This window comes from Pangasianodon hypophthalmus, chromosome 14 (assembly GCF_027358585.1).
Source record: "Pangasianodon hypophthalmus isolate fPanHyp1 chromosome 14, fPanHyp1.pri, whole genome shotgun sequence".
In the NCBI taxonomy this organism is placed as follows: Eukaryota; Metazoa; Chordata; class Actinopteri; order Siluriformes; family Pangasiidae; genus Pangasianodon; species Pangasianodon hypophthalmus.
The window spans coordinates 18,567,635-18,594,811 of NC_069723.1; the positions used below are offsets into that span (position 1 = coordinate 18,567,635).

At 37.8% G+C, this 27,177-nt stretch overlaps 1 protein-coding gene across 2 annotated transcripts in view; it reads left to right on the top strand.

The window, feature by feature from the left end:
- epha4l (eph receptor A4, like) overlaps positions 1-27,177 on the top strand; it is a 44,071-nt gene that overhangs the window by 2,207 nt on the left and 14,687 nt on the right. For both annotated transcript variants that reach the window (XM_053239770.1, XM_026934591.3), the window contains exons 3-5: positions 3,158-3,821; positions 20,335-20,490; positions 22,023-22,358. In XM_053239770.1, coding sequence (XP_053095745.1) covers positions 3,158-3,821; positions 20,335-20,490; positions 22,023-22,358 — 1,156 coding nt within the window. The remainder of the gene's footprint in view (positions 1-3,157; positions 3,822-20,334; positions 20,491-22,022; positions 22,359-27,177) is intronic.

Consider the following 27,177-nt stretch of genomic DNA (forward strand, 5'->3'; position numbering starts at 1 on the left):
GATGGTGGGAGGGCATTCAGCTCTAAATACGGCCAATTAGCTTCTTTCTCCTCCTGGACTGCTATCTGTGGACAGGGGCACTTATCAGTAACTCGCTCCATTGGCCCTCAGTGCACACAGGACAGGAGAGAGCTCAACACATTGAATTACTCCCTCACACTAGAGACCAGATTGGTTTCATGGCTATTGTCTCTTCATTGCTCAATTTGCAATGTGATTTTGTGAATAATTGGTTGAGATTATTTATTGTAGTACAATTTCAGCCTGGACACATGACCGATGATAGTTTTCAGGAGCTTTATGAGTAGAAAAACAGAGTGTCCACAGTGCTTAGAAATAGTAAATAATCTGCCATGAATAAACCAGTGAAATAACCAAACAAGCACCATGCCAAACTTTCAATTAATTAACCAGCCAACAAACAAAATAACTAATCAACTGACCAAGAAACAAAACAACCAGTCAGCCAACCAACCAAAAAAATAATCAGTCAACTAACCAACAAATAAAATAACCAGTCTGCCACCTATCAAACAGACAAAAGAACCTTTTTACCAATTAACAAACAAATTGGTAAAAACTACAAAAAGTAGTCACCCACCCGAGAAACAAAATAACCAATCAATCCACCAACCAACAAAATAAACAGTTGACCAACTAACAAATAAAATAACCAATCAACCAAACAACAAAGTAATCAGTTGACCAACCAACAAATAAAATAACCGATCAACCAACCAAAAGAACCATTTGACCAACCAACCAACCAACCAACAAAATAATCAGTTAACCAAGCACAAAATAAAATAACCAGTTGATGACCCATCCAACAAACAAAAGAACTATTTGACCAACCAACAAACAAATTAACTAGTCAACCAACAGAGAAACAAAATAACCAATCATCCAACCAACCAACAAGATAATCAGTTGACCAATCAACTGACCAACTAACAAAATAACTATTCAATCAATCAACAAATGAAATAACCAGTCAACGACCTATCCAACAAGCAAAAGAACCATTTGACCAACGAACAAACAAATTAACTGCTCCACCAACTGCAAAACAAAATAACCAATCATCCAACCAACTAACAAAACAATCAGTTGACCAACAAACAAAACAACCAGTCAACCAACCAACTAACAAAATAACTATCCAGCTAACCAACCATTCAGAAAACCAACCAGAAAATAACTTTTCACCTAACTAACAAACAAAATAATCAGCCAATCCACCAAGAAACAAAATAACCTGTCAAGCAACGAACAAACAAAATATTCACTCAACCAACCAACAAACAAAATAAGCATGTAACTATTCAACCAACTAAAAGGATCAGTCATCCAACCAACAAAATAATAAACAACAGACAAGTAAACAAAATTATGTGTATACAATAAGCTTTTAATGATTTTATTAAGGGTAAAGTAGGTAAATCTCACCTGGAGAATTACAGGGCTGCACAATTAAAAATATAATTAGGCTTGTGATTGTTTTGGGAGATATCATGATTGTAAATATAATTTGTTTGTAACAGTGATTATGGTAATACATATGGGCTCACCATGGAAAAGCCTGATTGATCAGACTGCATGAACACCTGCGACCTGCCAGAATGCTCACAGCATGCTCAGTTCACTTCCAGAGCTGAATAAAACAAGCCAGGCTTCATGATGAACCAGTAACATATCAATGCACGTAGCTCATATTTCCTCTTTTCATGTTGCCTTGTGTTGAGGAGGTTGGGTGTGGTGCTTGAAATGTTTGTAAATCTCATGTTGCTTGTCAGGTATTTGAATACAACCTCCTGTGCATCATCTTATTTATTTGTTTTGTTGTAGTCTGTTTTTTTCTATATCTGTGATGATCTGCAGGATTGTTTTATTAATTGAAATAAATGACTCCATTTTAAAAAAAACTTGCACCTCCTAATAGGCCACAGTGTTAGTGTAAGGCCTGTTTCACCTATGACTGTGTCACACATTTGTGAAGTGCCTTAGAAAACCTTGTAAAGCAACTACTCTCATCTCATAATTCTAGATAAACACTGCAGTGTGTAGGCATGGCAAAGAGTTGTATAATTTACATATTAGAAGAAAAGCAGATGCCGCAGATTCCTTGGGGTTTAAATTGTGCTTTCGAAAAGGTCTGTTACTATTTTTAATGATTTTGTATTTAATGTTAAGAAACATAATTCATTGAAAAATCAATCAATTGTTAAAAATAGGATAATGGCATAACAGACTAACTTTCCATGACCTACTTTCTGTTATATAGTTATACTGTGATTGTGCCTCGCCCCCTCCTGTTGTTTACAGGGTATCTATAATTGGTCTAAATCATGAAAATACTTTTGTGAGACTTTTCTATCTATCCAAATGTATCCAAAATGCCCAAAATCTAGTGCTAAGTGATTTCATATAATAGACAGATTATACCAAATCATTACTGCATTAAAACAGTCAGAAAAATGTACATACTTTTTTGTTCTTACAGACTATAAATGAAACAGGTTTTTTTTTAGACTTATGACCGGGGAGTGATGGCAGTTGAATCAGGCTTGTTTGCATTTACAATAAGATTATTTACGCTTATGCTTATCTCTCAATGATAGGATTTTCTGTACACTTTTCTGAGCTTACAACTTTCATATTTGAATGGTTACACTGCCAGAACTCACACGGCTATGAGTAAAATATCTTTCTACTGTAAAATGTTGGCATAATTCTAGTAGACAGCTGAAAAGAGCTGAGGGGGTGTGACAAAAAAAAGTGAGTTGTGACTACAAACTATCACAACTATACACAAAAAAAAATCACATCTAAACTCATAAAATAAAGCATAAACGACATGCTCAATGTGTGACTAATGATGAGCAAATGTTATGAAGTATATGTTGTAAGTGAAGTAACAGGCTGGACTATGAATTTCCTAGTCATAAAAATATAATTTGCTTTTACACATAATTACTTAAGTAATGAACTCCATAAATATGAATTGAACACCAAAAAATAGCATTTTTAAAACATGGTTGTTTTATTTCTAGTACAATTCTCTCACTTCTCTCCTAATGTATTTCTTTTTTTTTTTTTTTGTCATTGAGCCATGGTAATGCCACTTTCTCTTAAATATTCTCTGTGTGATCCACAGTGGGAGGAGGTGAGCATCATGGACGAGAAGAATGTCCCAATCCGGACGTACCAGGTTTGTAACGTGTTGGAGTCGAGTCAGAACAACTGGTTACGCACGCACTGGATCGAGCGCGGGCCGGCGCAGCGCGTCTACATAGAGATCAAGTTCACTTTACGTGACTGCAACAGCCTACCCGGCGTCACGGGTGCTTGCAAGGAGACCTTCAACCTCTACTACCTAGAGTCGGACTCGGGTGGAGAGCACGGTGTACCTGAGCGCCGCTTTGCTAAGATCGACACAGTGGCGGCGGACGAGAGCTTCACACAGGTGGACGTGGGGGACCGTGTCATGAAGCTGAACACAGAGGTGCGCACTGTGGGCGCGCTCAGCCGCAGGGGCTTCTACCTGGCCTTCCAGGACGTGGGCGCATGCGTGGCACTTGTCTCCGTGCGAGTGTTCTATAAGAGATGTCCGCTGGTCGTCAGGAACCTGGCGAGCTTCCCAGATACAGTAGCAGGTGCAGACGCGTCTGCGCTGGTGGAGGTGCGAGGTGCGTGTGTGGAGCACTCAGAGGAGCACCAAGAGCCCAAAATGTACTGCGGCGCCGACGGGGAATGGCTGGTGCCCATCGGGACATGTCTCTGTCAGCCTGGTTATGAGGAGCGCAGTGGACAGTGTCAAGGTAAGACGATTTGATATTAAATCTCTCTTCTGTTTCTAGATACAGTATTCAACACAGTCCTCTGTCTAGACCTTCATCCTTCCTTCTATTTCTAGATATTCATCCATCTTCTATACCAAGATTTCCAGCCTTTTCTGTCTCCACATATTCAACCCATTCTTTTCTTTAGGTATTTTGTGTTTTCTCTAGATTTCCATCCTTGTCGTCTTTCCAGAAATTTCTTTCCTGTGTCCCTTCTTTTTTTTCCAGATGTTTATCCTGTCCATTGATATTGATCTCTCCTCTCTCTAGATATTCATTCCTGGATTTTCTCTATGTATCTTTTTTTTGTCTTTGGATATTGATCTCTCATAGTTTCTTGAGAAAAGTTAGTCTCAACACATTCACAAATGTGTGAATATTCTAAACATCAGAATAATAATTCCTGCCCTGATTCCAGAATATCCATCTCTCTAATGTGTCTAGATATTCAGCAATCATTATTTCTCTAACGTTAAATAGTAATCCCTTTTCCGTCTCTAGATATCATCCCTCTCTTTTCTTTAGACATGTTCATCCCTTTTCTGTCTCTACTGTAGATATTCAGCACTCTCCTGTCTCTAGATATTGATCTTCTTTTTTTCTCTAAATTCTGCTTCTGCCTTCAGATATTCATCCTTTTTGTGACTCTATATGTACAGTGGACCCTCATTTGTCCACTAAGTTTTAACTATCCATCATTTCCATCCATTTGTTCTTGCAAACAGTCACCTCTTGATCTATCTATCCATCCATCCATCCATTTTTATTGCCTTAACGCACCCATCCGTCCGGCTCATATCACTGAGGCAGCACAGTTTGCTGATGAATCTCTTGTCGTGGTTATTGCAGTATCGGCCTGCACTAAATGCATCATTAAAAGCTGCAGTTATTTTATTTCATTTAGCTGTCAGGTTCAGTTTGTATTGATCTGAAGTATTTGTGGTTGCTTATTAACTGAGCACTTTGAGTGTGCTGTGAGCATGCTGTGTCCTGCAGTATATCACACAGTCACACACTCCGAGCTGGATGCAGCAGTGGAGCTGTGCGTGTTAGCGTGTGTTGAAGTGGGACTAAGAACAAGTAAAGCTTGTTTAGGAGTTGTTCGTGTTTTCATCCCCTTTGTGGTGATTAGTTTTCTGTGGCATCATCTGCAGTCAGCTCATTGAGAGAGTGCTCAGCGAGTTGTGATAACAAGAAGCACTGAACAGAGACGCATTGAAACGTGGAAAGAGAGAGAAGACTATAGAAAGCAGTGAGACATGTTACAAGAGATAAGTACCGATGAGCTTGAGTGGTCTTTATTTTTTTCGTTCTGCTGTAAAATTTTCGCTCAAAGTCTGACAGATCCTGAGGCACATGGCCATGTTTTAGAAAACAGGGCATTCACAAAAACCTTGGTTATATTATATTATATTATATTATATTATATTATATTATATTAATAATTTAATAATAATATAATATAATTTAATAAAGTAAGGAATTAAATCTGACTGGGCATACATAAATCAGTTACGGGGTAGCATGACGCCGAATATTATTTTCCTACAACAGCGTGTTTCGCAGTGTTTTATTCCTCTTATCCCACAGCACTAACGTTTATTTATTTATTAATGAATGACATCATACTTTTATCCATTTACAGTAATGTCTGATGTTGTAGAACATCAGAGAAACAAGTTAGTTCCTGTTATCACTTTTGTCTGTAAGAAAAGAAAAATGCAGCTTGTCTTGTCACAGGGAAATCACAATGCAGGGAAATCACAAAGGTCTCTGTGTCGAAAAACGTAAAGGAACAGGAAGTGCTGGCACTGAAGACTTCCAAAAATTAAAACTTCAAAATGTTTAAACTTAAAAAAACTTGTTAAATGTTAAAACTTAAAAAAATGTTAACACTTCCACATATTTTTACTCCATTTATGTGGAGGATTCACCATAAAAGTCCCTGTGTAAGTTGTTGCTATAAAAAACGACTGTGTGTCAGAATGAGTGCATTATTATAAACATTGTAACAGGAGTTATTGTCAGAGCTACTGTTGTAGAAAAATAATCAACACTCTGACTGAACAGATTCAAGAATTCAACAGTGCTGTGGTATAATATAATGTAATGTAATGTAATGTAATATGATATGATATGATATGATATGATATAATTTAATATAATATAATATAATATAATATAAACTTACCTGGCCTCTTATATTAAATTATAATATCTTTATAGAAGGGCTCAGAGATTAAAACTTTATTATTTTTTAATGTAATATCATGATAGTGTGATAAATCATTAAATCATTACTCTAGAATATTTTCTTTAATAAACTAAATTCCAAAAGGATCAAAATGTCTTTAAGATCATGAAAAAACATTAAATAATGTGTTGAAACTTACTATATAGGTATTTATACAATATAGCAAGTTTTATTTTTTGTCTACAAAAGAGATGGCTTCCATTATTAACCGTCAAAAACTAGATAACTAGACTCATAGTGAAACACACACACACGCATTTACACACACTTTCTCCAGGCTCCAGGGTTTCCATGGCTGTTATTAGGGTTACGGTAGCCAGCCTTGACATTTGATCTTAGGGGTCAAAGGCTAAAGGTTACATTCCCTCTCAGCTCTCAAGTGCAGTTGTTCTGACCTGTTTGATGTTTCTTTGGTGTGTTTGTGCATGTTGGTATGTGTGTGTGTTTGAAGAGTGTATGTCCATCAGAATGACCAATATGGTAATTTTAGTGATCTCAGGAGAGTTGTAATTTAGCAAATGGGCTTTGTGGTTTAAACCTGCAGTGCCAAACTTCAACTTGGATGCAGACCACGCAAGTCCACTAATCCTTCTCTTGCTGCGGTGATGGGGGTCACTCGGCTCTGAGCCAGATCGGAGGCTCAGGTTTGGGGTGCTGTTGATGTTTGTTGGAAGATGGAGGGGGTTTGGGGGTGTGAAAGGTTCAGAGCGTAAGGTTGAAGGTCACCAACTCCTCCATCCATCTCTAGCTTTTTTAGCTGACAGCGCAAGAGGAGAAATTTATTAAGACATCAAAACTCTGACAGCTGGGGTTTGACATGACACCATAGAGACACTCTCATGGGAAAGATAAAGATAGATAGAGAGAGAGAAAGGGGGGGGGGGACCAGAAGATTTCAGTTTTAAGTTCCATAGTCTTGGACTTTTTAAGCTTTTAAAAATTCTTTATAACTTTATTTTCCTCCTTAATCTTGAAGGTCCTACAGTTAATTTGATGCTTGATACTGTGAAGTTATTTTCCTATCAGAAAGTGTAATTTTATTAATCTCAAATCCATAGTCCAGTTTCATGAGTACAGTATTTATAATTATGGATCTTGTCACTTGTAATTGTTCTATTTTTTTTCTAATTGTGGTTATAATGCACAGTTTATGTGCTTACAGCTTTCTTGCACCATTTACGAATTACTGGTTATGCTGCTAGGCCGGTATGATGACGCAGCGAGTAGCTTTGCCGCCTCACAGCTCCAGGGTTCCCAGCTCAATTCTGAGCTTGGGTTACTGTCAGTGTAGAGTTCTGCATGTTCTCCTTGTGTCTGAATGGGTTTCCTTTGGGTTCTCTCTTTACCTCCCACGTCATGCCAGTAGGTGAATTGGCCACTCTAACTTGACTAGGTGTGAATGACTGGTGTCCCATCTGGGGTGTATTTCCACCTCGCACCCAATGTTCCCCAATAGGCTCCGGTCTCACTGTGACCCTGACCAGGATGAAGCATTTACTGAAGATGAACGAATGAATGGTTATGCTATTAAAGCACACGATCACATCATGATCTCATGATCACACGATCACAACCTGATCTCATTAATGTAACATTAATTCACTTCACAATTGAGGCGAGTTGGGGTGAGGGGGCAGAAATCATTTTCAACAGATTGTGGCTACAAACTTTTAAAACTTTACATAAAATGGTAAGCGTATGAAGTGTGACGTAAAGAACAAACATAAATAAGTAAGGCATACTTCATAAAACACTTACCAACTTCATTGTTAGTTAGGAGCAAGTAGCTGTTCTTTAAATAGTTTATTTTTAGTAAAAGTTGAACAGAAATTATTTTCAGAATTATTTCCAAATTGTCTGTAATGTAGTCAGTTGCACCACTGAACCTAACCCATACTGTGAGTGGTTAATTTAAAACTCTTTGCTATGTGTAGAGCTCAGTCGTGTGGACTCTGCAACGCTACCTTCAAACTATTACTTGGTGCAAACGTTTAAACATGGAAGTTTAAGGGTTTTTTTTATCTGTTTTGCTACTTTTCCCTTAATCATGCAGGTAACCTGGTTGTGTGTGTAGGATGAAGGAGGAGGAGAGTGCCATGTGAAAGTGTGAATTCGTGTGTGTGTGTAGTTGGTAAAAGCTAGCAACAGAAGTCTGTGTCTGTGTAATTGCTAACTTGTGCACCACCCACAAGCCCACATCCAGGCTTAAGGGACTTTTTATTTTTGACAGGAGGGTTTTCCGGGATGCATTATTACCATCAGTCAAAAGATTTTTGTTCAGCATGAAAGCCTGGGCCTGGCGTTTCTTGCCCGAATGATTTAGAAACACACACAAACACACACACACACACACACACACACACACACATGCACACACACGTTTGTTTTTGTCACTTTTCAGGAAATAGGATTATACATGTACTATATATAATGTGTATATGTAACTAAATAAGAACATTACAGTATTTGCAACTTTCTTGCTGTTATTTAGTAATGTTAGATCTGAAAATATTCTAGATACTCTAGTTTCATTGCAGCTACATTGCTAGTGTTCAGCTCTCTGAGCACAGATACAGTCTCTCTCACTTTCTCTGGGTACCAGCAACCAATCAGAACCAGCCTGGGGCCAGAAACGATAAGGCTTCCTGCACCTCCAGTTAAATAAATACAGTCTGGTCGGTCTGGCACTGTTCTTAGAAATGAAGTGAACTCGGTTAGATTTACTCCTTACTGACCCACCTGCCTCATGCAGCCTTCTTCCTGTTTTTATTTTTATATATTTTTTAAAATTATAATTAATATATTCATTTAATGTGTAAGCCCTCACCAGAACAAATTCTTCTTAAAGGAAAACAAGCCTGTCAGAATAACCTATGTTTAACATTTCTGGTTGAAAAAAGAGCAATAAATACTGTGCAGTTAGAAAATCCATATATGGAATGTGTCTAAGCAAAATGTTTTGTTTGGCAGGACACAGTCTAGGTGTAATTGGGAATTGCCAAGATGCCTTGTAACATGCAACGCACATTTTATTTTACAAAAAGCTTTCACCTCCAAGTGCAATTATTTATAGATATCTGAGGGTTGCCAGTTAATAAATCCAAAAGTTTACATTTCACAAAAGAAACAACATAAGATTTACAAAAAATATTACAACAGAAGTGTTTTTGTAGAATTTTTTGGGGGGCTGTGACACTAATAGTGTTTTAAAAGTTGACTGCAATATTTACCAATAATAATAAGAAGAAGAATATAACATTTATTTATTTATTCGTTTATTTATTTATTTATTTAAATTGTATTTATTTTATTGTTTGTAATCTTTTTAAATTGTTTACTTTTTTTGCAATGTAATATTTTAATTTTTATTTAATAAAATGTGTAAAGAAATAAAATACCAGCCTTAAATAAATAGAATAATAAAAAGAATAGAAGAATAATAAAAAGTCAAGGTGTCTTCTATTATATCCTCAAAATAACACGCTACTGCTGGCTCGTTGAGTGTGTAAATGTCTAATGTGTATACAACTTGAAACCCATAAATACAAGAACAAAATTTAGTCCAAATATACGCTACAAGTTTCATTTGTGTCATTTCTACTCACACATTTTGAAGCATGTGTGTGTGTGTGTGTGTGTGTGTGTGTTATTGAGACACCATTAACCAAGTGCTGAGAATACTGGAGTTCAAAAGCACTCCGCTTTCGTTCCTCTCTCATCGGCAGCTGTCATTAATGGTGGATCTCAGCCTAAATGTTGACATGATGTTGAGCTAACACTCGGCTAACGTTTCTGCACAGAGAAATCATTTCTTCACTGTCAGCACTCATTAACAGTCTATGGAGAGTTATAACAGCAGACACATTTGAAAGCTCGACATACAGAAAGCATACGGCCCTGCTGCCCCCTCCTCATCCCTCTCACTCTTTTTCTCTCTCTCTGTGTGTGTGTGTGTGTGTGTGTGTGTGTGTGTGTGTGTGTGCGCGTGTGTGTGAAGTGGGAGACGATGGACGGCTGAAAAGCGGGAGACTGAGTGGATTAGCATGTCAAAAGCTCCTGAATTAATAGCCTCTTTCTCTCTCTCCTGCTTTGGTCTTTCTTTGCCTCTCTCCATCTTTATTTCATACAGAGAGGAAAAAGAGAGTGGGAGCGTCATAGGCAGACAGAGGGGGAGAGATAAATAAAACAGAAATGGGGAGAGAGAAAATGAAAGGACGAGACAAAAAGAGACAGGTGGATGGAGTGAAACTGTAAGAGAAATAACGCACTTGTCTGCTTGGGGGAAAAAATCAATATATACGTCATTCTGTTGTATAAGTCGCACTGATGCACTAGGAATTTTAGGTTACATAAGGTTTGTACTGCATCTAATAAAGCACTGTACAGACCACAACTGCTACAGTCTAGTTACCGCATAGTATAGTGTTGTATCGTTTCCTGAATTCTGTCAGGCTTGGACAATATCTGTATGTAAAAACATCTTCCATTATTATATAATCATTATTTAATGATGCTTTTTGCTTAATGCTCCTTAATGCTTCTTGCTCAGTAAAGTCTTCATTTTCCCCTCATTTGAACCCATGACTCATCTGCTGAAAATACAGTATATGTATGCCTCGTGAGTTGCTGTTTAGGGGAAAAGAGCAGAGGTGAGCAATGTTGGTCCTTCATTTTTTATTTTTTTGTTGGATCAAAAAAAAATATAAAAGGATGTCAGATCTATATCATAGCAATATTGTAAATTCTGTGATATGTTTAAAATATTAGAGATCTGAAAAGACATGTACACATCGCAAACTACATCGTTAGAGTGAAATAATTTATTGACGACTTTAGTTTTAGTGTGTTTAAGTCATATACGTGCTTTTTCACTGTTAACACCAGCTCGATTACTAGCATAAGCTTACTTCATTGAATGCAGTTATAAGATTACGGCTACGTGGAAATTTCCTCTAAAATTTGCCTGCTTTTTTATGAAGATGAAGAAGCTATAGTGTAGGCTTACATCACATTCGGCTACAGAGTTTTACACACTTTCCTTTGGAAGCCTGCTGTCTCCTCATTCCTTGATTCATCTGAGCAAAATGAAAGAATTTATATTTCACTGATAATTTCGGGCTTCCAAAACACCAAAGTATGTAGGATTGAGGAGCGACTAGAGTACTGAAAAGCATACATGAGCAAATGGGCTAGTGAAAACTAGTGAAAATACTGGAGTAGCATGCTTAGCATAAAGACTCTTCATTTAAATGATCATATATGTCAGTTCACTGTTTAACTCAAGGCATCAGAAAGAGGAAGATAAAAGGAGAAAACGTCTTATAGTCTGGAAAATACATAAGATATTTGTCACAACAGTGGTCTAATCAGAGTGAAAGAGCAAATGAGAGAAGTTTTCTCCACTTTTCACCAACTTGCATGCCTTTTATCTGACAGACAGCATTAATGTGTGCACTACATTGCTTTCTCTTTCTCTGCTTCTGAACAATAGACTCTGATTCTCTATCTCTTAGATGCCTATCTTAAGTTTTTAAACTGAGGACGTAGGTGGTCTTTTATTTCATCTTTCCCCCCGTCTGTAATGCAGTGAGGGATCAGTGAGCTACAAAAGAGTGGAATTCTCAACATGTCTGATCTCTGTGTCTTACACACTGACAAAACACAGCTGGATTTGGTATTTGACTAGACATGTGCTGGTCTTAAACCTTTCCTATCATGATAATTGCCTTGCTGCTTATGGGGGTTTGTGGTGATAATTTGAAATGGTTATTGGCAGGATTTCATTCAGGGGATTTTACGCAAAAATGTTTTAGTACATTGTTTTTAATATTTGCTCATTTAGTTGACGGAAACAGCAATTATCAATAGAATTTTAGGATTTTACCAAAACATCACCACTTGGTTTTTCTACTTGACTTTAGTGAATAAACTGTTGACACAAAAACTATAGAGGGAACATTTTTGACAGTAAAAATACTGCAAATTTAGTGCCATGTCACAGGGTTGTCACCACATGCCACTCCTACAACAAACCAACAAGACAAACCAACAGGAAAAGCAGCACAGCTGGACTGAGAAGGAGACATGAACTGTTTTTAGTCCTAGAGAACAAATGTATGTGTTTGATGGGAAACAACGTCTCATTAAAAGGCTTTTTTTTTGTGATCAGAACCACGTATTAAGACTTCGTTTGCTGTGAAGATTATCTGAGACAGAATATTGGTACATAGAAACTGGACAATGTTACACAGTGGCTTGTGTAAATCCTGTATTTTCTATTTTTGTCACTGGCATCAATCGATATAAAATTCCAGGAAGCCAAACAAAAGTGCACATAATTTGTGCACATTAAGATGTGAAATTGTTGATGCAGTAGTTTTGATAAAAAAAAGTCAATTTGATGGAAATGGCTGGAAATATTTTCATCTTATTGCTTCCACATAATGTCGGGAGAAACAATTTCATGGATGTTGAATATCACTATTTCCCATATAAGCAATATTCTGTAAAACATGCTTATATGTGAAAGACACAAATAAACTAGTCTTACCAGAGTATAGCAGTGGTCCGGTGCAAAGCAAATATAGTTGCGCAAATATAGTTCACATGTCATATACATATGCAGTGTGTGTGTGTGTGTGTGTGTGTGTGTGTATGATCGCCGTTGCTATGTGCTCCCTTCTTCTAAATTTGACTCCATCAATCCACAGATCACATTACACACATGCGAACACACACAGACATGCCCCAAATGCTCTCTATTTAACGCCCATCCTCTGGAACACACAAGTATGTCATTGATATTTTTATTGCGCACAACCACACACACACACACACACTACGGGTATGGCGAAAATATATCACTGAATAAATGTGACACTATAAATACACACAAAATCAAAATTTTTACAGAGGAAAACTATTTAAAAAGAGAGAATTTTTTTTCTCAGAGAAATTTCTCAGCACTGAAGGTTGATAAAAAGTAAAAAGTAAAAGTATGATGACACCTACAATACTCTCAGAAATGCATATTGTTATATAATTTCTCAGGATAACGATATGGTCCAGTCATGGTCCCACCTCAATGTACACAGCAGTGTGTAGTAGTAACACGCAGTAGTAATATATAGTAATGTGGCATTGATGACTGGTGTGTGTGTGTGTGTGTGTGTTCTCATTCCAATGAAGAGAACGGTGATGTGACATATCACAATATCAATTTTCCTATTATCATAACAATTTTGTTGCTATGTTTTGTGACTATATTTCTAAATCAATTCCTCAGTCAGAATGTCATGCTTTTTAAACTTTCATGGAACTCTCATATGATGAAGAGGATTATGGGATTGACGTCTCTGAGGACATGCAATGCTCCTGCAATTTTCACATGTCTGAAATAAGGAGCTGTGGATGACAGCTGTGCTTATGCTGAATGGGATAGACTTTATCTCAGAGGCACACAACACTGCACAAACATGTTGCATATTCAGCTTTCTCCCAAATGGAACAAATATGCAGTGACAATAAGTTTGAGGGTCTACGATAAGAATATTGTTGAAAATATATATAGTGTAACTGATTATTGAAACGTGTCAAGTGTATTGTATTATGTAAATAATTCTAGATTATAAGGTTAAAGGTTCAAAGGACAAACATGTTTACATCAATAGTGTGTGTGTGTGTGTGTGTATATGATATATTTATAGAATCTGTGTGTGTGTGTGTGTGTGTGTGGCTGTGTTTTTTAAATGAACAATGGGTGTGCTTGGATCAAGTAGCTTTATTTCCCAGCTTTTACCAACATCCACCACTACCACCCTTAGTTCCCACCGTCTCTCTCTCTCGCTCTCTCTCTCTCTCACACTCACACACCCACACACACACAAACACACACAACCACACACATGCGCAAAACACGTGCATACACACAGCACAAAACAACACAACACACACATACACAATAGAAGGTGTTCCAGGCACAGGCAGTCTGTCGTCCACGCATTTCCCATACATTACCTAAACAAACAGTCTAAATATAACCATTTCTCACTACGATAGCCTCTTCTATGATCTAATACTTTTCTCTTCTGGCAGGTAGAAGTCATAGTCACACACACACACACACACACACACACAAACATATTGATGTATTTGTTTACTTATTGTATAATAAAATAAAGTTAAGTTTAATATTAAATAATATTATTTTAACAGACGATGAGCTTCAGCATTAATACACTATACAAAATTACTATTTAATTAATAATATACAGTACTGTGCAAAAGTCTTAGGCACATGCAAAAAAAAATGCTGTAGAGCAATGATGCCTTCAAAAATAATAAAATTAAATGTTTCTACATTTTAAAAAAAATACTGTAAAGAGCAGTAAACAGTAATAAATGAAACAAAGACAGTATTTGGTGTGATAGCCTGTTGCTTAAAAAAAAAAAAAATAGTAGTCTCAGGTACAGTTTTATAAGGAAATGAGCTGTAAGTTTTACTGAGCATCTTGCAGAACCAGCCACAGTTCTTCTGGAGACTTTGACTGTCACACTTGCTTCTTATTTTTGCAGCAAAACCCAGCAGCCTTCATTATGTTTTTCTTTACTGCCATACAAACTTTGTTCTGTAACATTTAATTTTGTGCTGGAAAACTAACGTTTGGAAATCTAAAATGTTTTTGTACTGAATCAATAATGTAGAAGTCATAAAATACAAATCTGTAACAAAGTTTGTACTAAAAAATATCAGGTGCCTAAGACTTTTGCACAGTACTGTATATTATATTACTATATGGTTAAATGTTAAACTAATAATGAACACATGCGTTAAATAATATTTATTTTATCCAGGACTGAAAATAGATCCAAAATGACCAACTCTACCAATGAAGCACGAAGAACATATAATAATAATAAGATTCATATCGGTCATTATGGGATTATTTAGGACTTAACAATGGAATTAACATTAGTTAATGCACATGTTTTATATTTAGTTTAACATTTAAACATGCATAAATTTGTGTATGTGTTAATTAACTTGTTAACATTAATAAGGTTGTATTCATGTTGAAGTTTATGGTTTGCTAGTGTTAACTAGTGCATTAAATCACTGTAGTTAAAGAAACCCTAATGTGTTACCACAATGACTTGGAGTGGTTCATCTCAGGTTTATGATTGTCATATGCAAATATTTAAGTTCACTTTTTATGTTGTTTTAAAGGCATTGATTGGTAAGGAAGCTTCGAAGACAGAACTTCTGCCCAAAAATGTATATATAATATATTATATATTATATATTTTAAAATATATATAATATACAATATTTTGAAGTGTCCATGATACAGAATGAGTGATGCTTTATGATAGTGCATTGATTATTATTTATTGCCTTGTCTTCTGAGGTCATAAAATTGACTGACGGAAGTGTTACTCACCAAGTCGATGTTAACATATAGATTAACTAACTATGACATTCCACTGCATGAATGTATGTGTATGTATGTGTGTAAAAATGAGAACCTCGTTAAGATATCCCATTTTGTCGCACACTTCCTGTTACAAAAGAACAGTAGCCTGGATTTTTCACTTTCAACAGTGTAAGCATATCCTGCCAGATACACACCCATCCTGCCACCTACAAAAGCTGCCACACACACAAACACACACACATACACACACATCAAAATGTCCTGACCATCAAAATAGGGAACATTAACATGTAGTTACAAAAAGACCACCAAAATGTCCCCACAAAACTGGCCAACAAAACAGGGTCTATGAAAATGTACTAAAAAAAATCAAAACAAGGACCATCAAAATATCCCTACAATGTCACTCTTAAAATGGGGACTATCAAAATCTCTCCACAAAGATTGCCTAAAAACAGCAACCATCAACCATCAAAATGTCTCCACAAAGTCAACCTCTAATAGGGACCACCAAAATGTCCCCTTAAAGTCACACTGAAAACAGGCAAATGTCCCCTTAAAGTCACACTGAAAACAGGCACCATCGAAATGTCCTCTTGAAGTTACACTGAAAACTGGGACAAACAAAATGTCTCTGCAAAGATACCCTAACAACAGGGACCATCAAAATGTCCCCAGAAGTCACTCTTAAAAAAGGAGACCATCAAAATGTCCCCTTAAAATAACAATGAAAATGGGGACCAACAAAACGTCCCCAGAGAGAGACAATCACAGTGGAGAACATTAGCATGTTGTTATAAAAAGACCAGTTAAATGGGGCCCTTCATAATCTAAGCAGAATCTATTGAAATAGGTCCATGAGCACTTTTCATCCCCACAAAGGAAGCAAACTGCAGACACACACGCCTCTCTAGAGGTTCAATCACTTCATTCTTCTTGTATCTGGCAGCACATATGAAAACGTTTATCTGATATGATGCCCTTTCCAGGGTGTATTAGATTCTGCCAGGGATAAGCTCATTGTATCTTTATGGCCGGGAAGTGGGCCTACGTGGTGAAAGGAGCATGAAGTGTGTTTAATTTCGGGAAGTCTTACAACAATGTTTCAATTGGTTATGTAAAGAGTTACTTGACACAACAGTGCCAAAACAGCACCAACAATATCAGTGCCTACAGTGTCGGTTAATGAATAAATCCATCACAACTACTTGATCTTGCTTCAGGAAAAAGGTTAGTGTTTTTGGTGGTATGTGTTGATAGACATCATCCTCGGGTGAACAGAATAAGGCCATGTAAAATAATATTTCAGAGGAGTCCCAATAAATAGTAATGAAAATTTGCTAAATATGAAAAGTTTTTTGCAAAATGAAAAACTACCAAAACAGGGACCTGTAAAATGTCCTGACAAAGACATCATGAAAATGGGGACCATCAAAATGCTCCTACAAAGAGACCATCAAAACGGGGACCATCACTATGTCCCCACAAAGAGACCATAAAAACAGAAACTATCAAAATATCCCTAAAAAGAGAGCATGAAAATGGAGACTATCAGAATATCCCTAAAAAAGACCATAAAAACAGAGACAATCAAAATGTCCCTCCAAAAAGACCATGAAAATAACAACTATCAGCATGTGCCTACGAAGAAATCAAAAACTGGGGTCATCAGAATGTCTCTACTAAGAGACTGTGTCCCTAATGACAGTGAAATTGAGTTCAATTTAGTAAATTTAGTTTTTTTTTTTTTTTTTAACTTGAAATGAACCTTACTTGCATTTGAGAGCTTGCATGTGCTGCTCACTTATCACTTAGCCTCTGTGTATATATGTGTGTGGGGCATTTTTGTGTATAACAGACCATTAGAAGACTTTGGCCTCATCTTGGTAGTTTGAGTCGATGCACACAGCGTTGATGCTTAACTAGCCTTCATGATTTAGTTAGTGGTGGAGCCTGTAGATGGAGGTCAAGGTTAACGCGAGGTCTGAGAGACTCATCAATCAGAGCGATGGGACTCGCTGGCCGCATGTTCCTCATCCATCACACTCATGCACTCGCTTCCCCTGAGCCTGAGCTAATCGTTAATCAGATGCTAAAGCCTGGTAGAACAGCTGTCACGCACAGGAAGCTGCTCGATGTCTCAATTAAACTGGGTGTGTGAAGGCTTTTTTGCACCAGGATACGTTCAGAGCCTTTTCACACAACCACCCCTGAAGCAATCTTTTCTCCTGGCATGTCTTTATCACATTCAGAGAACTTTTGTCCAATGAACAGAATTATGGGGTTTGTATCTCTGGAAAGGATATGCATTGCCCCTTTTTGAAGTGGTTCAAAATTAAGAAACGTAGATGACGACTGTCTTTATATTGCCTTCGGAATGTGTTCCCATTTGAAAGTCATATATATAGTGACACAACTGGTGTATAAATAGGATATTCTGATATAAATCAAAATGTGGAGACATTCAAAATGTCCCCAAAAAGAGACCATTTAAGCAAAATATGGAAACTTAGAAGACCTTAGTCAGACCTCAGTCACTGTATCCAGAGAGTGTAAAGGGAGCAGCACGGTACTGTGTGTTAAATATCACACTATACTGCATATCCGATCATCAACACATGTCTCGTGTGAATTACTGGAAATCAAATATCATGTGGGTATTTTCCCTAGAAATAAAGAGGGAGAGAAAGAGATTATAGGTTATTTAAGGGTAAATGCCAGAGATCTTCCTTGCCCTGAGGAGAGGAAACTGATATGTGTGTTTTTGTCTAAAGACAGCAGAGCAGTGTCTTGCTCGCATTAACGTACTCTAGGATCTATACAACACATAAGCGTCTGAATGTCTGTGTTTCAATAAAGAGAAACCGCTTGGTGACAGAAGGAAAAAAGAAAGACAGGAGGATAAAAGAACAAGATGTCTCACAGCGGTATCGCTTGCATCTTGAGTGCCTTTTTATTTTGGAAAGTCTCATCTGAATGTGTTTCTGCTTTCAGCCTGAAGTTGTGCTTGTCCTGTGCTTGCTTTGGGTATTTGTTGGTATTTCTCCTAGAACTGTTTCAATCCAATACATTGTTATACACTATTGCGTATCAGTATTGTGTAAGGAGTAAATAAGGACTGCCAGACACAGAGGCCGCACCTCCTTCAGTGGGACTGAATTGTGGTTGCACGTTGGTTGGTAATGATATTCCTAAAAATTTGTCTGAAATAAAGAACCTCAGCAGCTGTTTAATATACTTTAGCACAGAAATGTGGCCTACACAGGCAGCCATCTTTCGAATGAAACAGGAATGAGGTAGTGGGGATATTTCTGTGTCCACAATAACAGTATGATCCCTTTTAAAGCAGACATGGAGCAAGAGTGCAGAGGAAAAGGGGATATAAAGGAGAGAGGCTTTAGCATTGGAGATTAAAGGCGTGAAAGAGCGGATGAGTGGATGGAGTGCACTGGGTTCCAGCATGAGAGCATCTCCAGTTAAAGACACACTGCAGGAGGACAGAAAGCAGACAGGACGCCTTTGTCTGCTAGAGGGCCACTATAGTGAACATTTGATAAGCTTTCGAAAGTGCTCTGTGTGTGTGTGTGTGTATGTGTGTGTATGTGTGTGTGAGTGTGTGTGTTTGACAGTGATGGCAGGAATGTGAGAGGAGGGAGACGTGAAGCAGAGCAATGTTAAATAGACAAAAAGAAGAGGATCTGGCATTTGTTACATTCCTCAAACATCAAATTTACACACACACACACACACACACACAAAGTGACCTACAGTGACACTACAGAGATTAAGCAGGTTAAATGTTTAATTCTCCTCTGAATATTTACACAATCGAATAATAAATCCTACACATGTGGTCGTGTGGAGTAAATGGGAGTGTGTGTATGTGTGTGTATAATTTAAGACCATGTTATACACTCCCCTACAGTGTGCTGTGAAAATACCCAGGATTCCTTAGGCATCACCTGCACCTGTACCCCCCACCTCACCCTCATCTCTCCATCTTATCTCCTCAGTCTGATTGAACTTTTGTCTTAGGTACAGTGTAAAAAAAAACTACTGTGGATTTTACAGTAATTTATATGCAACCTTGGTTGCCAGTAAAATACTGTAAAATTTACAGTAAGCAACTTTAATATCCTTCATAGTATAACACATAATCCAGTACATTTAGCTGATGCAGGATACAACTGAGCTGAAGTTTCAGGGTCTTTCTCAAGGACCCAACCATGGCAAGTAGGCAATGCTGGGATTTGAACACACAAGTTGTACTAGTTGTGGTGGCTCAGTGGTTAAGACTTTGAATTACAGATCAACATGTTGAGTGTTCATATGCTAGCATCAAAAAAACATTACTGTAAATATGTTGTACAGTTGTTTACTGTAAATTTTAGAGTACTTTACTGTACCAGGTTGTACTTTACCAGGTTGCCTGTAGATTGCTGTAAAATTTACAGCAATTTTTTACAGTGTACAGTAGTATCAGTAGAACATGGGGGGTGGGGACAGTCAAAGTTGGTTGAGCTATAATTATAACATTTTACAGGATTTTAAATATATTTTTGTGATAGTGCATAGAAGTGTATATTCCACTCAAGTGAAAAATAGATTCTGAGCAGGAAGGAATTTGAAAATCACATGCTGGTATGGAATAAAATGTCAAAGCATATCAGAAGAGAGTCTCCCAAAACCAATGAATCACAAATGTGAAGATATGCATATGGTGTGAAGATGCCTTGTTTAAAATCTCTTTTGCTTTGTATTGTTAAACCTCACCATTCCTCTCTCTCTGTCTTCTGTCTCTCAGTGTGTAAGGTGGGATATTATCGGGTGGTGACTTCAGATGGATCCTGCACTAAGTGTCCTCCACACAGTTACTCCATGAGGGAGGGAGCCACGTCGTGTGATTGTGATAAAGGCTACTACAGAGCAGAGACTGACTCTCCGGCCATGGGCTGCACACGTGAGTGATAAACAAACACATACACAGTGCATAGTATCGTTGAATACAGACAGGTGGAGGCATGATTTCAAAGGCTGTTAATGACTCCATATTTTCATTATGGTCCATTGTTTTAGCTTATTATGGTCCATTGTTTTAGCATTGAGTGCTTCAGTTAGTGAGTCAGTAAGTGAGTTTCTGAGTGAGTCTGTGAGTGAGTGAATTGAGTCAGTGAGTCAGTATGTGAGTGACTGCTTCAGTGAGGAAGGCCTTGAGTCGGTGACTGAGTGAATGTGTAAGTGAATCAGATAAAAAGCAAGTGAGTGAGCGAGTCAATCATTGAATCAGTCATCAGAGATTATGAATTAGTGAGTTTGTGAGTGATTCAGTGAGTCACTGAGCAGGTTTGACTTTAATTCATATTCATGATTATATTCAGGGCTCCTAGTACAGAACATGGATATAGAGTTTCTTACAGACGTCTTAGAGTGTTACTTCAATTTTGACCGTTATTCGGGTTATTTGTGTGTGCTATTTATTAAACCTGCCACATGTACACATAATTATGCATTAAACATAATGCTGACTTAGTAAATAGTATATAGTATATCTGTCATAAACTGCCAGAAACAGGCTTCTGCAAATTTAATACCTGCCCTTTGGTTGTGGTAATTTGAGCCTGCAACTGTTGTTCCTAAAGTGACTTTCAGGTTTATAAATCACACTGCAAGTGCTAAATTAATCTACTTGCTTAAGCACTGCCCTGTACTTTCTACCTTTATGTAGAAATGCCCCAAATTGTGTGTTCATTAAGGCAAATATGCAAAACATTCAAAATTCACAAATACACAGTTCTCTGTAGACTCTGTTAGTAAATCAACATATACGTTTCTGTGGGTGTTAGAACGTTTGCATGTGTTTTTTTACACATAATTTAGTTTCAGTGAGTTTTAGTGAGTCAGGGCATCAGTGTATGGTCTACGATAGACTTTATACCCTGACTTAGAGAACTTAGGTTCAACTGGTGCAAATGGCTGCAGCTCAGTGGGAGGGTGTTAATTCAGTGTGTGGAATGCAGCCCAAGACAGGTGTGTGTATATGTGTGTGTGCGTGTGTATGTGTGTGTGCGTGTGAGCGTTTCAGTGTGTGAGTGTGTGTGTTTCAATAAGAGCATGGAATTTCTCCTTATTAAATTGCTCTGTTGTAAACTCAGTAGGTATCAACCTCAGTGTCGCATAAAAATGAAGTCTGTTGCGCCAGTGGAATGTGTTTGTGTGTCAGCGTGTGTGTGTGTGTGCTGTATTTGCAGTTTATTTAAGGCTTTATAAAACAGACAACTTGGATCATACAGCCATGTAAAATCGTGTCAGGATTTTTACACACAGACCTCGGCTCATACAGAAACAAGGACATAGAGTGTGTGTGTGTGCTTAGTTTATATATAACTGTTTATCTATTAGAAAGATATGACTTTATCAGCTCTCTCTCTTGCTGTCTCTCTCTAACTCACACAAACACACAAACACACTATAACCCCAGTCTCTGTCACTCAGGTCCCCCCTCGGCTCCTCAGAATCTGATCTCCAGTGTGAACGAGACGTCAGTGTTGTTGGAGTGGAGTCCTCCGCTGTCCACCGGCGGCCGCCGTGACCTCACCTACAGTGTGAGATGTGAGCGGTGCACGTGGACAACGGGACGGTGCGTGCCATGCGGTGACGGTGTACGCTACTCACCCCAGAGACTGAGCCTGAACGGCACTCGGGTGTCTGTGCACCAGCTGCAGGCTCACACTAACTACACCTTCCACATCTGGGCCGTGAACGGAGTGTCCAAACACAACCCGAAACCCGAGCAGTCTGCCTCCATTACGCTTACCACCAACCAGGCTGGTGAGGCACAATGTGTGTGTGTGTGTGTGTGTGTGCGCAAATTTTAAGAGTCCCAGAACCACAAACTTTTTTTTTTTTTATTTCATAAGTTATTGAAAACAAATGCAAGGCTATTTTTCATCTTCTGTAACTGCTTTGTTCTAGTCTGGGTTCACTGTGGTTAGAATTAGGCTACTTACATTTGTTCATATTTCTGGAAATAGAATCAGTAAGTTAAGCAGAAAATATTGCAGTAAGGTAAAAAAGAAAAAAAGTGTTGGAGTGGGCAGGATTGGTCAGAACCTCTTCATACCTCTACTTCCAGCAAATGTTTGGCCGTGACGTTGTGTGAATTTGATCCTCTGACAGTTCAAATTAAACAAACTAATGTCCAGTCAATATACACAAACAACAATCTAAACTACGAGTTCATCTAAATTGAAATTCTCTTCTGAAACCAAATTTCAGAATGCACTGGTGGATTCTGCACAGAATGTAAGACTAATAATAAACAGAATAAAATGTATTGTTGTTTAACAAAGAAAAACGTATAACCATTGATTAGTTCATCTAGCGAAGCTTTCTGTAAGGAGAAATGTTTGTCTCCAGTGTCAGCACTTTGTAACAGCTACTAAGATTTCTGCCAGGGGAAAATTTTCAGGACAGAAGACTTTGCATTTGCAGTTTCTCTGTAATATAAAAAGCTGTTTTTTTTAAATTATTTTTATTAACTACAAGAGGGGAAAAAACGGCAGGTGAGAGAACAACTGTTTGTAGCTGTTATAATGAAAGTGATAACAGGAACTAACTTGTTTCACAGAGGTTCCACAACATATATGTACATTTGAACAGATAAAAAAAACTATCACATTCTTTAAAAATAAAAAAAATAGTTAGCTTTGGTGAATTGCTGTGGTATAAGAGAAAAATAACAAATTTTATTGACTTACATTAGTGAAACATGAAGAAACCTTGTTTGATAAATATGATTTGGCAAAATGTATTAGCATTTAAAATCAGTGCATAGGTAGTGGGCTCAGGTTTGCGCCATCTGTGTGAGTGGTTATTTCTTTTCCTTACACTTATGTTTGAAGACGATCAGTTTCACCTGTAGACAGCTTTTGAATGATGTCTTTGCTCCATTAACACACATGCACACTTGCAAGCTCAGTATCTCACATGTTGTGCCAGATCCCCTTCATTTTAGATTTACTGCACCCTTTGTGTTTTTGTAAGTGCAGTACATTGTGTGTTTGAGTGTGTGTTAGCCTGTGCTCTTGATGCCGTGTTGGGTTTCTAGCCGAAGCGAAGTGCGAGATGGAAATCCGGAACTCTCTGTGACAATCAACGCTCATAAATCACCCTCAGGCCTAACAGTGATGGTTTAGAGTATAAGGTGTTAGGTTTTAAGTTGTAGCTTTGCCGTATCAGCTTCACTAAGCTTCAGCTTAAGCAGCTAAACGTCCACAAAGGACCTTCCAAGGCATGCATTTCTGAGCATGAGTGTGTGTGTGTCTTCTTTGCTGCCTCAGTCTCATGCATGAAGGAGAAAGAGAATATAAAAAGACTGGCATGCTCCATGGATGAGGTTCAAAGAATGAACAAAAGACACAAGTCGTGTAGTGTGGGAGTCGGCAAGTAGGTGGGCTGCACTGCTGCTTATTCATGAAGTAGATTTGAATATTCATGACTCCTGTTCTGCATATGCTTTGTACACTTTTCTGCCTGCCATCTCTGGAGATTGGAAAGAAAATATGTGGCAGCTGTGTGAGACATCCAGCCTACACACACTCAATTTTATTTACACAGCTTGATTTTTCTCAACAGGTGGGATTGTGCGCTGTGTGTGTTTGCATATGCATGTCCTGTATTTTCTGGATCTTTTGTTCCCTAGCTTTTACAGTGAAGAAATGTATACATTTAAAGTTTAGCAATAGCCTAATTTTGATATGGCCATTTGTTTGTGTATTTATGATAGACGTGCTACTTCAGTAGTTATGCTAGTCTGACACTCCACATGGTAAATTAACATTGCATGTGTTGCTAGCATATGCACTTCCCCAAAAGGCACACTCGCGGTCTTATAGTTATTGTTTGCCCATGCCCATGAGGTCCACGAGGCTGTAGCATTTCCTGTTTCTCATTTTGAGCTTCAAAAGTTCACTCTCCACCCTTTATGCACCCTCCTGCACACTTTTGGCGAAGCCCACATCATTGCCGACTCAGCAGCAGTTTTGTACCCAAAACCCTTTGCGATTATGAGCGAGGACCAATCACAGTGGATGTATTGGACGTGTTAATAGCAGAAGAAAACATGAGAGAGAGAGAGAGAGAGAGAGAGACAACAGAAAAAAAAATCTAACAAAAGTGTCTTTTGTTATTAATAGAACTTGGCATTAAGCAGCATTAGGGTTACATCTTTTCTGAAACAAATCCAGCAAAATAATTGATTGAACAAAATATGATCAACTGCTAATTTATATAATTACCTGATTATTATCTGTAGGTACCACCATGAAATAATTAAAATATATTCTTTCCTTCATCTTCAGTATCTGTGAATGAGACAACAGTCCATCACTGGGTGCCATACACACACATAACCAACATTCATTCATAACTAGGGATAATTTTAGAGCAGACAGTTTATCTACCAGCATGCTTTTTGGGAGGTCGGAGGAAACCAGGTAACCTGGCAGAAGCCCATGAGAACCCAGGGAAAGCATGTAAAACTCTGACCCTGGAGCTGAGAGGGTCCTACAGTGGGACCACATCACCCTAAATAAATAAAGTGCATACATAATAAAAAAAAAAAAATAAAATTGTTAAATAATTATTTTAATGGATAATTAATTTAATAAAAGATTAAATAAAGACTTAAATAATTACATAGAATACTGACTATTTCAACATGTATGCATTTATTGATGTATTTAACTATTTGGTTCATCCTGAGGCCTTGGTGCATGCCATGAAATAATTAAATCTGTCAACATAATCCATCAAAACCAGTGGGCTGAACCTAACATTAGACTGGATCTGCTAGGCCACAGTTACCACTAATCGATAGTAAGCTTCAGGAGGCAGGTGAGTGTCAGTAATACTGGCTCAAGCAGTTTACAGCATTATAGCCTAATTTGATTTTAGCCTGATATGTGCTTTCATCTGAACAGGAAACCGGCCTTCAGTCATTCTCTGAAACCGGAGCATCCAAATTGTTTGCTCACTTCTGCACTTATTGGTGGTTAGAGACGTGATGAATGGTGGGGTGCAGAAAACCTCTTCTCTTCTGTTCAACTCCAGTGACAACCTCTCAGTGTAATGCTATGAAACTGGCTAATATTTAATATCACATGGATACAGTTGGGGTCATAAGTTTACATACACCTTGCAGAAGCTGCAAAATGATAATAATTAACATTTAATAAGACGGATCATAAAATTTGCATTTTGTTTTTTATTTAGTACTGACCTGAATAAGATATTTCACATAACAGATGTTTACATATAGTCACAATGCAACATAATACCATTTACACCGATCATCCTGATCAAAAGTTTACATCCCTGTGTTGCCTTCCTGAGCATCAGTGAATGTTTGCACCTTTTGTAATAGTTGTGCACAAGTCCCTCAGTTGTCCTCAGTGTGAAAAGATGGATCTCAACATCATATAGCCATCATATAGATGTCAAATATGCAGAAGATGCTGGAAAAGCAAAGAATGTGCAGGAGCTAGAGGACTTTTCTGAAGAACAGTGGGCAGTTTAACTATCACAACTGAACAACTATCACAAAACATAAAATCAGTCATTGATCATCCAGGTAACAGCATACAATATTAAGAATCAAGCATGTGTAAACTTTTGAACTGGTTCATTTGTGTAATTCAATTATTATTTTGTCTTGTGGACTATATGTAAACATCTGTTATGTGAAATAGCTTATTCAGGGCAGTATTAAATAAAAAATGAAATGCAATTTTTATGATATCTCTTATTTTTTTAATTATTAACAGATTTTGCAAGGCATAAACTTATGACCCCAACTGTACACGTGAGCTTGGTTTTTCACAAGGAAGATAATTATTTCAGACACTGGGGCAGTATCTATGATACCAGGGTGGAACAACTTATCACAGTCGTCACAATTAAACTTTAAACTAAACTACACCAATAGATGTACAATATTAACTTGTAAAAAATACCTGAATACATCATTAATTATAGAGCAAATTAAATTAATATGTCATTTTTGTGGATTTGTCATACTTTGGAGCTTATTGTCCAGAAAATATGGCATGTGTGTGTTGTTATCCTCTCCTCTCCTCTCCAGGTTACTCGACCAAACTCAGAATCACTCATCTTTACTTTCACATTATCTTACTCCACACATACACACACACACATACAGACACACTCAACCCAATTACAGAGCCATATCTGTGAGAGCAGGCTGAATGATGGATGTGTGTTACAGGAGTGTGTGTGTTGGGGGTTGAGGAGGGCGTTGACCCCTGGGTTTTGTGCTGGTAGGGGCTCATCTGAGTCCCAGTGGGGAGACGCCAAAGTCGTGTTTAGTCTGTCGGCCTCGACAGAGGAAGATGGATGTGCTTAGCTGAAAAATAGCCGCCACACTGCTGTCACTACTGGGAGCCAGGGGCCGAGTGTTCAATACACACAACACTTAAGACTGAAAAGAAGGAGCTGTTTTAACCACACACAGTCTCGCACACACAGATCCTGAGGCTCAGAGAAACATGAATAGCTGGAAGAGAAATGTGGTTTGGGGTTGAAACACTTGAGTCCGTATGAATGATGAATTGGATGGCAGCCGTGCCAC